This window comes from Silurus aristotelis (assembly GCF_946808225.1).
Source record: "Silurus aristotelis genome assembly, chromosome: 18".
NCBI classification, from domain to species: domain Eukaryota; kingdom Metazoa; phylum Chordata; class Actinopteri; order Siluriformes; family Siluridae; genus Silurus; species Silurus aristotelis.
The window spans coordinates 24,387,496-24,404,753 of NC_139591.1; the positions used below are offsets into that span (position 1 = coordinate 24,387,496).

Consider the following 17,258-nt stretch of genomic DNA (forward strand, 5'->3'; position numbering starts at 1 on the left):
TCTCAGAGAGAATTATTTTTGAAAAATTAAAAAAAACAAAGATCCTTGATTTCAGTTCTATTTCATTTTATTTCAATACACAAAAGCATTCCAAGTAAATATTTTGTTTAAAACGCAATAGAAAAGCCTTTTGAAAAAATGATTCTGCCAGACAGAGATGGTTGGATGGTTGTCACCCGTGGACGCAGGCGTGCTGTCCAAAACACACCTATGCACCGTCCTCACCACCATACGGGACACCATTCACAAGGAGAGAGGCCATTCTCTTATGCAGATGTGGTTAAATATGGCAATAACCAAAACCTACGTCATGCACAGGGACAAAGGGCCCTCTCCTATGCAAATGCAGTAAAATTTTCAGGCCACACGAGGGCACCAAATACTTACCGTACTGCATCACGTCAGCGGTCTTTCAGACCACAATTTTTTGAACCTCAGGTCCATTGGGGACCTGTCACAATGATTACACAAAAACCAAATCAAACATGGGCAACTCGTCCACAACACCAAAAAAAGCACACACGGCAGAGACAAAATGTGGTTCAAAAGCAATCAGATGACCCGGATTTTGTCATAAAAACCCGTACCATGTTTAAAATTATTAAACTGGTGCATCACAAAAACAATGTGAGCCAAGAACAACCTCCTGCATTGACCAAGATGGAGAAAAATCTATCTGAGGTCATCAAACCAGCTCTGCCAAACCCCACAACACAAGCCCTTATAGATGGTAATGCTAAAAACTGGGCCTATACCACCATGTTGATCCTTAAAAACCATTATGAGGACACATTGGTGGAAGAAATTGCCAAGCTGCAGCACTATCCTTCCCGGGGCTGGGAAGAATGTTTTAACACTGCTGTGTTATGGGCAAAACGAGGGATTGGTAAAAGACTGAGGTATAGATCAATACAGGATGCTCACACACTGATAGGGGACAAATATAAGATCCCTACACCCACTGCTGATGTGGAGGAGGCGAGAGAGGAAGCAGAGACGCAAAGTGTCCCTGCTGCTTCTTCTCTATCACCTGAAGCAGCTGACGGTGCCATCGCGGTGCAGGCCTCGGTGCATGCCGAGGCCGAGGCACACTCCCTACCAGATCTGTCCACCCAACCAGAACCAATATCTTCCAGAACCACTTCCACCATGACAGATCCACCAAACGATTGGTCGCCTTATAGGGAAGAAGATTCGGACAGTCAGTCCGAAATCGCCCCAGATCCTCCTGCCTCCCCAAAAGCACAACGCACTCCTTGCCCGAGTTCCAATCCCTGTGTTAGATGGGAAGAGGAACTCGTTATTATCGAGGACCAGGGAGAGTGCGAGCAGAATAATGACGGCAGCTCACAAAGGGTGACCCTAAGCCCAGACAAAATCGGCAGCCTTAGAACAGCCACACAGGCCCGTATTAATATGGAGCTCAAGGTGCCTTCTGCAACACCATGTGACTCCAGTGAGGGTGTTCCAAATAGGCACATAAACACACCCAGAAAAATGATAGAGTGGAAACTGACTGTCCGTAAGAAATACCTGGTCATTGGGGATTCCAACCTCTCCAGGATTCCCCCCTTTAAGAACCCAGACCTCCAAATAGAAAGCTATCCGGGGGCCACGTTCAGACACATGGAGGCCGTGATAAACAAAATCCCGGTCTCCAATGATGTTGAGCACCTTATTTTAGCACTGGGCATCAACAGTCGGACTCAAAACGCCAAAGACACTGCCATTAAACAAATGCAGGCGGCGGTAAGAGCGGCGAAAGAAAAATTCCCGGTTGCGCAGATTTGGGTTCCGGAACTGAACTATTCGGGGATGCTCCCAACAAAGGAGCAAACACAACTTAACATCCTGAGTGGTTACATCACGGCCAACCTAAATCATATTCCGGCCCTGCCCAGATCAGAATTCCACACTGAAAGTGACAATATTCATTGGACAGTGAATACAGCCGGAAAAATGCTGGAACATTGGCTTCAACATTTAAATTAAATCTCCCCATAAGCCTACATACACAGGAGGGGAACAAAAATGTGGTTGTTTTAGCCAAAAAAAACAAAATCACTCACCCACAATTCAGCCTGCTTAATAGAGGCCTAACCTTTATTCCAGCATGGAAAATCAGTAAACAATATAACAGGAAGCAAATGCGATATGATCTGCAACAATACCACCGAAGACTAAAATTGGCATCTTATTTTCAAAATGACAAAGATCAAACTCCCCCACCTTTCACACCTAAATCAGACTGGGTCCCACCCATGGATAAACTGCCCACTGAGCTTCTCACCTTGTTTGATACAGACCTTGGATCCTTCAAGAGACACTGCAGACCATGTTGGGAACAACTTAACCTCACTCCTGAGGAAATCAGTGCGCTTGAGGAGTTAAAGGGCAACCAAAACATCGTTATCAAGCCGGCTGACAAGGGCAGTGCAACGGTTATTATGGACCGTGAACAATATCTATGGGAGGGATACAGACAATTACAGGATAAAAATTATTACAAAAAATTAGACAAACCCATCTATCCAGACACCGTACCCCTAGTCAAAGAAATAGTTCAGATCCTGTATACAAAAAAGCATATAAATGCCAAACAGAAGTCCTATCTCTTGGGTGACACAGAGCCCAGGAGCAGGAGATTCTACATGCTCCCTAAAATACACAAGGATCCGGCCAAATGGAGCAAACCCCATGAAATTCCTCCAGGAAGGCCTATAGTGTCGGATTGCGGAAGCGAAACGTACTATACGGCCGAATTCCTGGACTTTTATTTAAATCCCCTTTCCACGAGCCACCCTAGCTATTTAAAAGACACATATGACTTCATTCAAAAAGTTAAAGGACTTGAAATTCCCCAAGAGGCTGTCCTGTTCACTATGGACATTGACAGCCTTTACACAAATATCGACATCCAGGAAGGAATACAGGCCGTAAAAAATATCTTTAAAAAATACCCAGACAAATCCAGGCCTGATAAAGAACTCATCCAATTATTAGAAATAAATCTAAAAAGGAACGACTTTGAGTTCAATGGGGAATTCTTCCTTCAGATTAAGGGAACAGCGATGGGGAAGAAGTTTGCTCCGGCCTACGCCAACATATTTATGGCAGAATGGGAGACCTCGGCCCTATCCCGAAGCCATAAACGGCCTCTTTATTATTTTAGATATCTTGATGATATTTGGGGAGTTTGGACACACACAGAGAGGGAGTTTGAAGAATTTCTGACAACACTTAACAACCACAACCCATCCATAAAACTGAAATCCTCCATTAGTCAGCTCTCGGTGGATTTTTTGGACACCACGACATACAAAGGCCCGGATTTTAGTTCCACACACAAATTGGACATCAAGGTATTCTTTAAGGAAACAGACACACACGCTCTACTGCACAAGGAGAGCTTTCACCCTAAACACACTTACTCTGGCCTGGTGAAATCACAACTCCTGAGGTTTCGTCGCATATGTACCCGAGAACGGGACTTCGTGGAAGCGACACGAATCCTCTTTAGAGCACTCAGGAACAGAGGTTATAAAAGGTCCTTTTTGAGAAGGATTTTTAAATCCTACCTCACAATAGGAACCCGGGCGGAAGGCACCAGCGTGCCGCTCGTCCTGACATATTCCTCTGTCTCTGTGAAGCTCATCAGGGAGATAAGGTCCAATTTTATGCAAATATTGGGACAAGCACCAAGATTCAGAGACCACAAAGTCATTGCAGCTTTCAGGAAAAGCAAAAACCTGCAAGACTATTTGGTCAGGGCCAAACTCAATCCTCTCCAGCAGGGAAAACCTAAACATCAGGGACAATACCTGGAACGAAAACAACACATTCAAAACAGATTTACCAAGGAAGTCTTCACCACTCATCGCTCAAGTACAGTGCACAGCAAAAATTGTGTTTACCTCATTTCCTGTAATCAATGTGGAGCCCAATATGTTGGAGAGACGGGCAACACTATCTTGATCAGGATGACACAACACAAACACAACATATTAAAAGAAAAACAAATGGATACTTACCTGGTCAAACACTTCCGGGAGCATGGATGGGAAGCTCTCAGGGTCATGGTCCTACAGGCAAACCCACAATGGTCTGTGCCCCTGAGGAAAAGAGCAGAGAGAATTTGGATTCAGAAACTAAGTACTGTTTATCCCCAAGGCCTAAATGAGAGGTGAATAAAATATTCTTAGGGGGCATTGATGGCCTGTGCAAACAGGTTAGCACCTTCCTCTGACTCTAAACCTAACCCTAACCCTAATTTCTATCCCTAACCCTAAATCCTAACCCTAATTCCTATCCCTAACCCTAAGCCCTAACCTTAACCTAAACCTAACCCTAATTCTAAAACCTAACCCTAACCCTGAATTGTATCCCTAACCACAACCCTAACCCTAACCTTAACCCTAATTTCTATCCCTAACCCTAATTTCTAACCATAACCCTACATCCTAATCCTAACCCCAAAACCTAAACCCAACCCTAACCCTAAACCTAACCCTAATTTCTATCCCTAACCCTAAAACCTAACCTTAACCTTTATTTCTATCTCTAACCCTAACCCTAATTTCTAGGCCTAACCCTAAAACCTAACCCTAACTTCTAACCCTAACCCCAAAACCTAACCCCAACCCTAACCCTAAACTTAACCCTAATTTCTATCCCTAACCCTAACCCTAAAACCTAACCTTAACCCTAATTTCTGTCCCTAACCCTAACCCTAAAACCTAACCTTAACCCTAATTTCTATCCCTAACCCTAATCCTAATTTCTAGCCCTAACCCTAAATCCTATCCCTAAACCCTAACCCCAACCCTAACCCTAATTTCTATCCCTAACTCTAAAACCTAACCTTAACCCTAATTTCCATCCCTAACCCTAACCCTAATTTCTATCCCTAACCCTAAATCTAACCTTAACCCTAATTTCTATCCCTAACCCTAAATCCTAATCCTAACCCTAATTTCTAACCCTAACCCTAAAACCTAACCTTAACCCTTAACTCTAACCCTAACTCTAATTTCTAGCCCTAACCATAAATCCTAATCCTAACCCTAAATCCTAACACTTACCCTAATTTCTAGCCCTAACCCTAAAACCTAACCTTAACCCTAATCTCTATCCCTAACCCTAATTTCTAACCCTAATCCTAAATCCTAATCCTAACCCTAACCCCCAATTTCTATCCCTAACCCTTAATCCTAACCTTAACCCTAAACCTAACCGCTAACCTTAACCCCAACCCTAACCGGCCCGTGCCTCATGCCTGTTAAAAACCTAGGGTCATGCAAAATTCTTTAATTCATTAATTATTAATTTAATTATTATTAAATAATTCATTTAATTCATTAATCCTCATCAAATTTCAAAAAATGCCTTTTCTCAATACACTGAAATACAGGTGTATTCTATTGGCTGAGAACTATTTCTTTTTGAAATTGAGCTGGGAAATGGTTCTCATTGGCTCATTTGAATTGGACCCGCCTCTTTACACTATATAAGAGGCTGCTCAGAGGACTGAATCTACCCCACTTCTTCCAGCTCGATTAGAGACACACTCAAGCTTTATTTTGATCCTGAATCTATTTTATTTTCAAAGAAAGAATATTTTTTGCAAATACTCTGAACAAGCCTGCCTGAAGAAGGTTCTAAAGGAACCGAAACGTTGCAACGGCTTGTTCCATTTTTATTTGAATCTTTTGAAAAAAAACATTTATTTTAAGAATATTTCTATTTTGTTTTATTTTATTATATTATATTTTCCTCATTTAAACTGAGGCAACTGCTCAGTTTATTTTCAAGCTCTCAGAGAGAATTTGTTTTTCAGGAAAATATTTCTTTGAAAGCACATTTTATTATTTTTATTTAAAATCAGGCAACTGCTTGATTTGATTTTCAAATTCTCAGAGAGAATTATTTTTGAAAAATTAAAAAAAACAAAGATCCTTGATTTCAGTTCTATTTCATTTTATTTCAATACACAAAAGCATTCCAAGTAAATATTTTGTTTAAAACGCAATAGAAAAGCCTTTTGAAAAAATGATTCTGCCAGACAGAGATGGTTGGATGGTTGTCACCCGTGGACGCAGGCGTGCTGTCCAAAACACACCTATGCACCGTCCTCACCACCATACGGGACACCATTCACAAGGAGAGAGGCCATTCTCTTATGCAGATGTGGTTAAATATGGCAATAACCAAAACCTACGTCATGCACAGGGACAAAGGGCCCTCTCCTATGCAAATGCAGTAAAATTTTCAGGCCACACGAGGGCACCAAATACTTACCGTACTGCATCACGTCAGCGGTCTTTCAGACCACAATTTTTTGAACCTCAGGTCCATTGGGGACCTGTCACAATGATTACACAAAAACCAAATCAAACATGGGCAACTCGTCCACAACACCAAAAAAAGCACACACGGCAGAGACAAAATGTGGTTCAAAAGCAATCAGATGACCCGGATTTTGTCATAAAAACCCGTACCATGTTTAAAATTATTAAACTGGTGCATCACAAAAACAATGTGAGCCAAGAACAACCTCCTGCATTGACCAAGATGGAGAAAAATCTATCTGAGGTCATCAAACCAGCTCTGCCAAACCCCACAACACAAGCCCTTATAGATGGTAATGCTAAAAACTGGGCCTATACCACCATGTTGATCCTTAAAAACCATTATGAGGACACATTGGTGGAAGAAATTGCCAAGCTGCAGCACTATCCTTCCCGGGGCTGGGAAGAATGTTTTAACACTGCTGTGTTATGGGCAAAACGAGGGATTGGTAAAAGACTGAGGTATAGATCAATACAGGATGCTCACACACTGATAGGGGACAAATATAAGATCCCTACACCCACTGCTGATGTGGAGGAGGCGAGAGAGGAAGCAGAGACGCAAAGTGTCCCTGCTGCTTCTTCTCTATCACCTGAAGCAGCTGACGGTGCCATCGCGGTGCAGGCCTCGGTGCATGCCGAGGCCGAGGCACACTCCCTACCAGATCTGTCCACCCAACCAGAACCAATATCTTCCAGAACCACTTCCACCATGACAGATCCACCAAACGATTGGTCGCCTTATAGGGAAGAAGATTCGGACAGTCAGTCCGAAATCGCCCCAGATCCTCCTGCCTCCCCAAAAGCACAACGCACTCCTTGCCCGAGTTCCAATCCCTGTGTTAGATGGGAAGAGGAACTCGTTATTATCGAGGACCAGGGAGAGTGCGAGCAGAATAATGACGGCAGCTCACAAAGGGTGACCCTAAGCCCAGACAAAATCGGCAGCCTTAGAACAGCCACACAGGCCCGTATTAATATGGAGCTCAAGGTGCCTTCTGCAACACCATGTGACTCCAGTGAGGGTGTTCCAAATAGGCACATAAACACACCCAGAAAAATGATAGAGTGGAAACTGACTGTCCGTAAGAAATACCTGGTCATTGGGGATTCCAACCTCTCCAGGATTCCCCCCTTTAAGAACCCAGACCTCCAAATAGAAAGCTATCCGGGGGCCACGTTCAGACACATGGAGGCCGTGATAAACAAAATCCCGGTCTCCAATGATGTTGAGCACCTTATTTTAGCACTGGGCATCAACAGTCGGACTCAAAACGCCAAAGACACTGCCATTAAACAAATGCAGGCGGCGGTAAGAGCGGCGAAAGAAAAATTCCCGGTTGCGCAGATTTGGGTTCCGGAACTGAACTATTCGGGGATGCTCCCAACAAAGGAGCAAACACAACTTAACATCCTGAGTGGTTACATCACGGCCAACCTAAATCATATTCCGGCCCTGCCCAGATCAGAATTCCACACTGAAAGTGACAATATTCATTGGACAGTGAATACAGCCGGAAAAATGCTGGAACATTGGCTTCAACATTTAAATTAAATCTCCCCATAAGCCTACATACACAGGAGGGGAACAAAAATGTGGTTGTTTTAGCCAAAAAAAACAAAATCACTCACCCACAATTCAGCCTGCTTAATAGAGGCCTAACCTTTATTCCAGCATGGAAAATCAGTAAACAATATAACAGGAAGCAAATGCGATATGATCTGCAACAATACCACCGAAGACTAAAATTGGCATCTTATTTTCAAAATGACAAAGATCAAACTCCCCCACCTTTCACACCTAAATCAGACTGGGTCCCACCCATGGATAAACTGCCCACTGAGCTTCTCACCTTGTTTGATACAGACCTTGGATCCTTCAAGAGACACTGCAGACCATGTTGGGAACAACTTAACCTCACTCCTGAGGAAATCAGTGCGCTTGAGGAGTTAAAGGGCAACCAAAACATCGTTATCAAGCCGGCTGACAAGGGCAGTGCAACGGTTATTATGGACCGTGAACAATATCTATGGGAGGGATACAGACAATTACAGGATAAAAATTATTACAAAAAATTAGACAAACCCATCTATCCAGACACCGTACCCCTAGTCAAAGAAATAGTTCAGATCCTGTATACAAAAAAGCATATAAATGCCAAACAGAAGTCCTATCTCTTGGGTGACACAGAGCCCAGGAGCAGGAGATTCTACATGCTCCCTAAAATACACAAGGATCCGGCCAAATGGAGCAAACCCCATGAAATTCCTCCAGGAAGGCCTATAGTGTCGGATTGCGGAAGCGAAACGTACTATACGGCCGAATTCCTGGACTTTTATTTAAATCCCCTTTCCACGAGCCACCCTAGCTATTTAAAAGACACATATGACTTCATTCAAAAAGTTAAAGGACTTGAAATTCCCCAAGAGGCTGTCCTGTTCACTATGGACATTGACAGCCTTTACACAAATATCGACATCCAGGAAGGAATACAGGCCGTAAAAAATATCTTTAAAAAATACCCAGACAAATCCAGGCCTGATAAAGAACTCATCCAATTATTAGAAATAAATCTAAAAAGGAACGACTTTGAGTTCAATGGGGAATTCTTCCTTCAGATTAAGGGAACAGCGATGGGGAAGAAGTTTGCTCCGGCCTACGCCAACATATTTATGGCAGAATGGGAGACCTCGGCCCTATCCCGAAGCCATAAACGGCCTCTTTATTATTTTAGATATCTTGATGATATTTGGGGAGTTTGGACACACACAGAGAGGGAGTTTGAAGAATTTCTGACAACACTTAACAACCACAACCCATCCATAAAACTGAAATCCTCCATTAGTCAGCTCTCGGTGGATTTTTTGGACACCACGACATACAAAGGCCCGGATTTTAGTTCCACACACAAATTGGACATCAAGGTATTCTTTAAGGAAACAGACACACACGCTCTACTGCACAAGGAGAGCTTTCACCCTAAACACACTTACTCTGGCCTGGTGAAATCACAACTCCTGAGGTTTCGTCGCATATGTACCCGAGAACGGGACTTCGTGGAAGCGACACGAATCCTCTTTAGAGCACTCAGGAACAGAGGTTATAAAAGGTCCTTTTTGAGAAGGATTTTTAAATCCTACCTCACAATAGGAACCCGGGCGGAAGGCACCAGCGTGCCGCTCGTCCTGACATATTCCTCTGTCTCTGTGAAGCTCATCAGGGAGATAAGGTCCAATTTTATGCAAATATTGGGACAAGCACCAAGATTCAGAGACCACAAAGTCATTGCAGCTTTCAGGAAAAGCAAAAACCTGCAAGACTATTTGGTCAGGGCCAAACTCAATCCTCTCCAGCAGGGAAAACCTAAACATCAGGGACAATACCTGGAACGAAAACAACACATTCAAAACAGATTTACCAAGGAAGTCTTCACCACTCATCGCTCAAGTACAGTGCACAGCAAAAATTGTGTTTACCTCATTTCCTGTAATCAATGTGGAGCCCAATATGTTGGAGAGACGGGCAACACTATCTTGATCAGGATGACACAACACAAACACAACATATTAAAAGAAAAACAAATGGATACTTACCTGGTCAAACACTTCCGGGAGCATGGATGGGAAGCTCTCAGGGTCATGGTCCTACAGGCAAACCCACAATGGTCTGTGCCCCTGAGGAAAAGAGCAGAGAGAATTTGGATTCAGAAACTAAGTACTGTTTATCCCCAAGGCCTAAATGAGAGGTGAATAAAATATTCTTAGGGGGCATTGATGGCCTGTGCAAACAGGTTAGCACCTTCCTCTGACTCTAAACCTAACCCTAACCCTAATTTCTATCCCTAACCCTAAATCCTAACCCTAATTCCTATCCCTAACCCTAAGCCCTAACCTTAACCTAAACCTAACCCTAATTCTAAAACCTAACCCTAACCCTGAATTGTATCCCTAACCACAACCCTAACCCTAACCTTAACCCTAATTTCTATCCCTAACCCTAATTTCTAACCATAACCCTACATCCTAATCCTAACCCCAAAACCTAAACCCAACCCTAACCCTAAACCTAACCCTAATTTCTATCCCTAACCCTAAAACCTAACCTTAACCTTTATTTCTATCTCTAACCCTAACCCTAATTTCTAGGCCTAACCCTAAAACCTAACCCTAACTTCTAACCCTAACCCCAAAACCTAACCCCAACCCTAACCCTAAACTTAACCCTAATTTCTATCCCTAACCCTAACCCTAAAACCTAACCTTAACCCTAATTTCTGTCCCTAACCCTAACCCTAAAACCTAACCTTAACCCTAATTTCTATCCCTAACCCTAATCCTAATTTCTAGCCCTAACCCTAAATCCTATCCCTAAACCCTAACCCCAACCCTAACCCTAATTTCTATCCCTAACTCTAAAACCTAACCTTAACCCTAATTTCCATCCCTAACCCTAACCCTAATTTCTATCCCTAACCCTAAATCTAACCTTAACCCTAATTTCTATCCCTAACCCTAAATCCTAATCCTAACCCTAATTTCTAACCCTAACCCTAAAACCTAACCTTAACCCTTAACTCTAACCCTAACTCTAATTTCTAGCCCTAACCATAAATCCTAATCCTAACCCTAAATCCTAACACTTACCCTAATTTCTAGCCCTAACCCTAAAACCTAACCTTAACCCTAATCTCTATCCCTAACCCTAATTTCTAACCCTAATCCTAAATCCTAATCCTAACCCTAACCCCCAATTTCTATCCCTAACCCTTAATCCTAACCTTAACCCTAAACCTAACCGCTAACCTTAACCCCAACCCTAACCGGCCCGTGCCTCATGCCTGTTAAAAACCTAGGGTCATGCAAAATTCTTTAATTCATTAATTATTAATTTAATTATTATTAAATAATTCATTTAATTCATTAATCCTCATCAAATTTCAAAAAATGCCTTTTCTCAATACACTGAAATACAGGTGTATTCTATTGGCTGAGAACTATTTCTTTTTGAAATTGAGCTGGGAAATGGTTCTCATTGGCTCATTTGAATTGGACCCGCCTCTTTACACTATATAAGAGGCTGCTCAGAGGACTGAATCTACCCCACTTCTTCCAGCTCGATTAGAGACACACTCAAGCTTTATTTTGATCCTGAATCTATTTTATTTTCAAAGAAAGAATATTTTTTGCAAATACTCTGAACAAGCCTGCCTGAAGAAGGTTCTAAAGGAACCGAAACGTTGCAACGGCTTGTTCCATTTTTATTTGAATCTTTTGAAAAAAAACATTTATTTTAAGAATATTTCTATTTTGTTTTATTTTATTATATTATATTTTCCTCATTTAAACTGAGGCAACTGCTCAGTTTATTTTCAAGCTCTCAGAGAGAATTTGTTTTTCAGGAAAATATTTCTTTGAAAGCACATTTTATTATTTTTATTTAAAATCAGGCAACTGCTTGATTTGATTTTCAAATTCTCAGAGAGAATTATTTTTGAAAAATTAAAAAAAACAAAGATCCTTGATTTCAGTTCTATTTCATTTTATTTCAATACACAAAAGCATTCCAAGTAAATATTTTGTTTAAAACGCAATAGAAAAGCCTTTTGAAAAAATGATTCTGCCAGACAGAGATGGTTGGATGGTTGTCACCCGTGGACGCAGGCGTGCTGTCCAAAACACACCTATGCACCGTCCTCACCACCATACGGGACACCATTCACAAGGAGAGAGGCCATTCTCTTATGCAGATGTGGTTAAATATGGCAATAACCAAAACCTACGTCATGCACAGGGACAAAGGGCCCTCTCCTATGCAAATGCAGTAAAATTTTCAGGCCACACGAGGGCACCAAATACTTACCGTACTGCATCACGTCAGCGGTCTTTCAGACCACAATTTTTTGAACCTCAGGTCCATTGGGGACCTGTCACAATGATTACACAAAAACCAAATCAAACATGGGCAACTCGTCCACAACACCAAAAAAAGCACACACGGCAGAGACAAAATGTGGTTCAAAAGCAATCAGATGACCCGGATTTTGTCATAAAAACCCGTACCATGTTTAAAATTATTAAACTGGTGCATCACAAAAACAATGTGAGCCAAGAACAACCTCCTGCATTGACCAAGATGGAGAAAAATCTATCTGAGGTCATCAAACCAGCTCTGCCAAACCCCACAACACAAGCCCTTATAGATGGTAATGCTAAAAACTGGGCCTATACCACCATGTTGATCCTTAAAAACCATTATGAGGACACATTGGTGGAAGAAATTGCCAAGCTGCAGCACTATCCTTCCCGGGGCTGGGAAGAATGTTTTAACACTGCTGTGTTATGGGCAAAACGAGGGATTGGTAAAAGACTGAGGTATAGATCAATACAGGATGCTCACACACTGATAGGGGACAAATATAAGATCCCTACACCCACTGCTGATGTGGAGGAGGCGAGAGAGGAAGCAGAGACGCAAAGTGTCCCTGCTGCTTCTTCTCTATCACCTGAAGCAGCTGACGGTGCCATCGCGGTGCAGGCCTCGGTGCATGCCGAGGCCGAGGCACACTCCCTACCAGATCTGTCCACCCAACCAGAACCAATATCTTCCAGAACCACTTCCACCATGACAGATCCACCAAACGATTGGTCGCCTTATAGGGAAGAAGATTCGGACAGTCAGTCCGAAATCGCCCCAGATCCTCCTGCCTCCCCAAAAGCACAACGCACTCCTTGCCCGAGTTCCAATCCCTGTGTTAGATGGGAAGAGGAACTCGTTATTATCGAGGACCAGGGAGAGTGCGAGCAGAATAATGACGGCAGCTCACAAAGGGTGACCCTAAGCCCAGACAAAATCGGCAGCCTTAGAACAGCCACACAGGCCCGTATTAATATGGAGCTCAAGGTGCCTTCTGCAACACCATGTGACTCCAGTGAGGGTGTTCCAAATAGGCACATAAACACACCCAGAAAAATGATAGAGTGGAAACTGACTGTCCGTAAGAAATACCTGGTCATTGGGGATTCCAACCTCTCCAGGATTCCCCCCTTTAAGAACCCAGACCTCCAAATAGAAAGCTATCCGGGGGCCACGTTCAGACACATGGAGGCCGTGATAAACAAAATCCCGGTCTCCAATGATGTTGAGCACCTTATTTTAGCACTGGGCATCAACAGTCGGACTCAAAACGCCAAAGACACTGCCATTAAACAAATGCAGGCGGCGGTAAGAGCGGCGAAAGAAAAATTCCCGGTTGCGCAGATTTGGGTTCCGGAACTGAACTATTCGGGGATGCTCCCAACAAAGGAGCAAACACAACTTAACATCCTGAGTGGTTACATCACGGCCAACCTAAATCATATTCCGGCCCTGCCCAGATCAGAATTCCACACTGAAAGTGACAATATTCATTGGACAGTGAATACAGCCGGAAAAATGCTGGAACATTGGCTTCAACATTTAAATTAAATCTCCCCATAAGCCTACATACACAGGAGGGGAACAAAAATGTGGTTGTTTTAGCCAAAAAAAACAAAATCACTCACCCACAATTCAGCCTGCTTAATAGAGGCCTAACCTTTATTCCAGCATGGAAAATCAGTAAACAATATAACAGGAAGCAAATGCGATATGATCTGCAACAATACCACCGAAGACTAAAATTGGCATCTTATTTTCAAAATGACAAAGATCAAACTCCCCCACCTTTCACACCTAAATCAGACTGGGTCCCACCCATGGATAAACTGCCCACTGAGCTTCTCACCTTGTTTGATACAGACCTTGGATCCTTCAAGAGACACTGCAGACCATGTTGGGAACAACTTAACCTCACTCCTGAGGAAATCAGTGCGCTTGAGGAGTTAAAGGGCAACCAAAACATCGTTATCAAGCCGGCTGACAAGGGCAGTGCAACGGTTATTATGGACCGTGAACAATATCTATGGGAGGGATACAGACAATTACAGGATAAAAATTATTACAAAAAATTAGACAAACCCATCTATCCAGACACCGTACCCCTAGTCAAAGAAATAGTTCAGATCCTGTATACAAAAAAGCATATAAATGCCAAACAGAAGTCCTATCTCTTGGGTGACACAGAGCCCAGGAGCAGGAGATTCTACATGCTCCCTAAAATACACAAGGATCCGGCCAAATGGAGCAAACCCCATGAAATTCCTCCAGGAAGGCCTATAGTGTCGGATTGCGGAAGCGAAACGTACTATACGGCCGAATTCCTGGACTTTTATTTAAATCCCCTTTCCACGAGCCACCCTAGCTATTTAAAAGACACATATGACTTCATTCAAAAAGTTAAAGGACTTGAAATTCCCCAAGAGGCTGTCCTGTTCACTATGGACATTGACAGCCTTTACACAAATATCGACATCCAGGAAGGAATACAGGCCGTAAAAAATATCTTTAAAAAATACCCAGACAAATCCAGGCCTGATAAAGAACTCATCCAATTATTAGAAATAAATCTAAAAAGGAACGACTTTGAGTTCAATGGGGAATTCTTCCTTCAGATTAAGGGAACAGCGATGGGGAAGAAGTTTGCTCCGGCCTACGCCAACATATTTATGGCAGAATGGGAGACCTCGGCCCTATCCCGAAGCCATAAACGGCCTCTTTATTATTTTAGATATCTTGATGATATTTGGGGAGTTTGGACACACACAGAGAGGGAGTTTGAAGAATTTCTGACAACACTTAACAACCACAACCCATCCATAAAACTGAAATCCTCCATTAGTCAGCTCTCGGTGGATTTTTTGGACACCACGACATACAAAGGCCCGGATTTTAGTTCCACACACAAATTGGACATCAAGGTATTCTTTAAGGAAACAGACACACACGCTCTACTGCACAAGGAGAGCTTTCACCCTAAACACACTTACTCTGGCCTGGTGAAATCACAACTCCTGAGGTTTCGTCGCATATGTACCCGAGAACGGGACTTCATGGAAGCGACACGAATCCTCTTTAGAGCACTCAGGAACAGGGGATATAAAAGGTCCTTTTTGAGGAGGATTTTTAAATCCTACCTCACAATAGGAACTCGGGCGGAAGGCACCAGCGTGCCGCTCGTCCTGACATATTCCTCTGTCTCTGTGAAGCTCATCAGGGAGATAAGGTCCAATTTTATGCAAATATTGGGACAAACACCAAGATTCAGAGACCACAAAGTCATTGCAGCTTTCAGGAAAAGCAAAAACCTGCAAGACTATTTGGTCAGGGCCAAACTCAATCCTCTCCAGCAGGGAAAACCTAAACATCAGGGACAATACCTGGAACAAAAACAACACATTCAAAACAGATTTACCAAGGAAGTCTTCACCACTCATCGCTCAAGTACAGTGCACAGCAAAAATTGTGTTTACCTCATTTCCTGTAATCAATGTGGAGCCCAATATGTTGGAGAGACGGGCAACACTATCTTGATCAGGATGACACAACACAAACACAACATATTAAAAGAAAAACAAATGGATACTTACCTGGTCAAACACTTCCGGGAGCATGGATGGGAAGCTCTCAGGGTCATGGTCCTACAGGCAAACCCACAATGGTCTGTGCCCCTGAGGAAAAGAGCAGAGAGAATTTGGATTCAGAAACTAAGTACTGTTTATCCCCAAGGCCTAAATGAGAGGTGAATAAAATATTCTTAGGGGGCATTGATGGCCTGTGCAAACAGGTTAGCACCTTCCTCTGACTCTAAACCTAACCCTAACCCTAATTTCTATCCCTAACCCTAAATCCTAACCCTAATTCCTATCCCTAACCCTAAGCCCTAACCTTAACCTAAACCTAACCCTAATTCTAAAACCTAACCCTAACCCTGAATTGTATCCCTAACCACAACCCTAACCCTAACCTTAACCCTAATTTCTATCCCTAACCCTAATTTCTAACCATAACCCTACATCCTAATCCTAACCCCAAAACCTAAACCCAACCCTAACCCTAAACCTAACCCTAATTTCTATCCCTAACCCTAAAACCTAACCTTAACCTTTATTTCTATCTCTAACCCTAACCCTAATTTCTAGGCCTAACCCTAAAACCTAACCCTAACTTCTAACCCTAACCCCAAAACCTAACCCCAACCCTAACCCTAAACTTAACCCTAATTTCTATCCCTAACCCTAACCCTAAAACCTAACCTTAACCCTAATTTCTGTCCCTAACCCTAACCCTAAAACCTAACCTTAACCCTAATTTCTATCCCTAACCCTAATCCTAATTTCTAGCCCTAACCCTAAATCCTATCCCTAAACCCTAACCCCAACCCTAACCCTAATTTCTATCCCTAACTCTAAAACCTAACCTTAACCCTAATTTCCATCCCTAACCCTAACCCTAATTTCTATCCCTAACCCTAAATCTAACCTTAACCCTAATTTCTATCCCTAACCCTAAATCCTAATCCTAACCCTAATTTCTAACCCTAACCCTAAAACCTAACCTTAACCCTTAACTCTAACCCTAACTCTAATTTCTAGCCCTAACCATAAATCCTAATCCTAACCCTAAATCCTAACACTTACCCTAATTTCTAGCCCTAACCCTAAAACCTAACCTTAACCCTAATCTCTATCCCTAACCCTAATTTCTAACCCTAATCCTAAATCCTAATCCTAACCCTAACCCCCAATTTCTATCCCTAACCCTTAATCCTAACCTTAACCCTAAACCTAACCGCTAACCTTAACCCCAACCCTAACCTTAACCCTAATTTCTATCCCTAACCCTAATTTCTAACCATAACCCTACATCCTAATCCTAACCCCAAAACCTAAACCCAACCCTAACCCTAAACCTAACCCTAATTTCTATCCCTAACCCTAAAACCTAACCTTAACCTTTATTTCTATCTCTAACCCTAACCCTAATTTCTAGGCCTA

At 42.6% G+C, this 17,258-nt stretch overlaps 2 protein-coding genes across 2 annotated transcripts in view; both read right to left on the reverse strand.

Annotated features, from left to right (window-relative positions):
* Positions 1-10,008, reverse strand: part of LOC310740613 (uncharacterized protein) — a gene marked incomplete at its 3' end in the record, with an annotated part of 50,202 nt that extends 40,194 nt beyond the window's left edge. The window contains exons 1-2 of the mRNA XM_083567479.1: positions 9,942-10,008; positions 4,032-4,112 (exon numbers count right to left, since the gene is read on the reverse strand). Coding sequence (XP_083423605.1) covers positions 4,032-4,112; positions 9,942-9,988 — 128 coding nt within the window. The 5' untranslated portion in view covers positions 9,989-10,008. The remainder of the gene's footprint in view (positions 1-4,031; positions 4,113-9,941) is intronic.
* Positions 1-17,258, reverse strand: part of LOC310741295 (cytochrome c oxidase subunit 5B, mitochondrial-like) — a 195,660-nt gene that overhangs the window by 121,095 nt on the left and 57,307 nt on the right. The window lies entirely within an intron of this gene.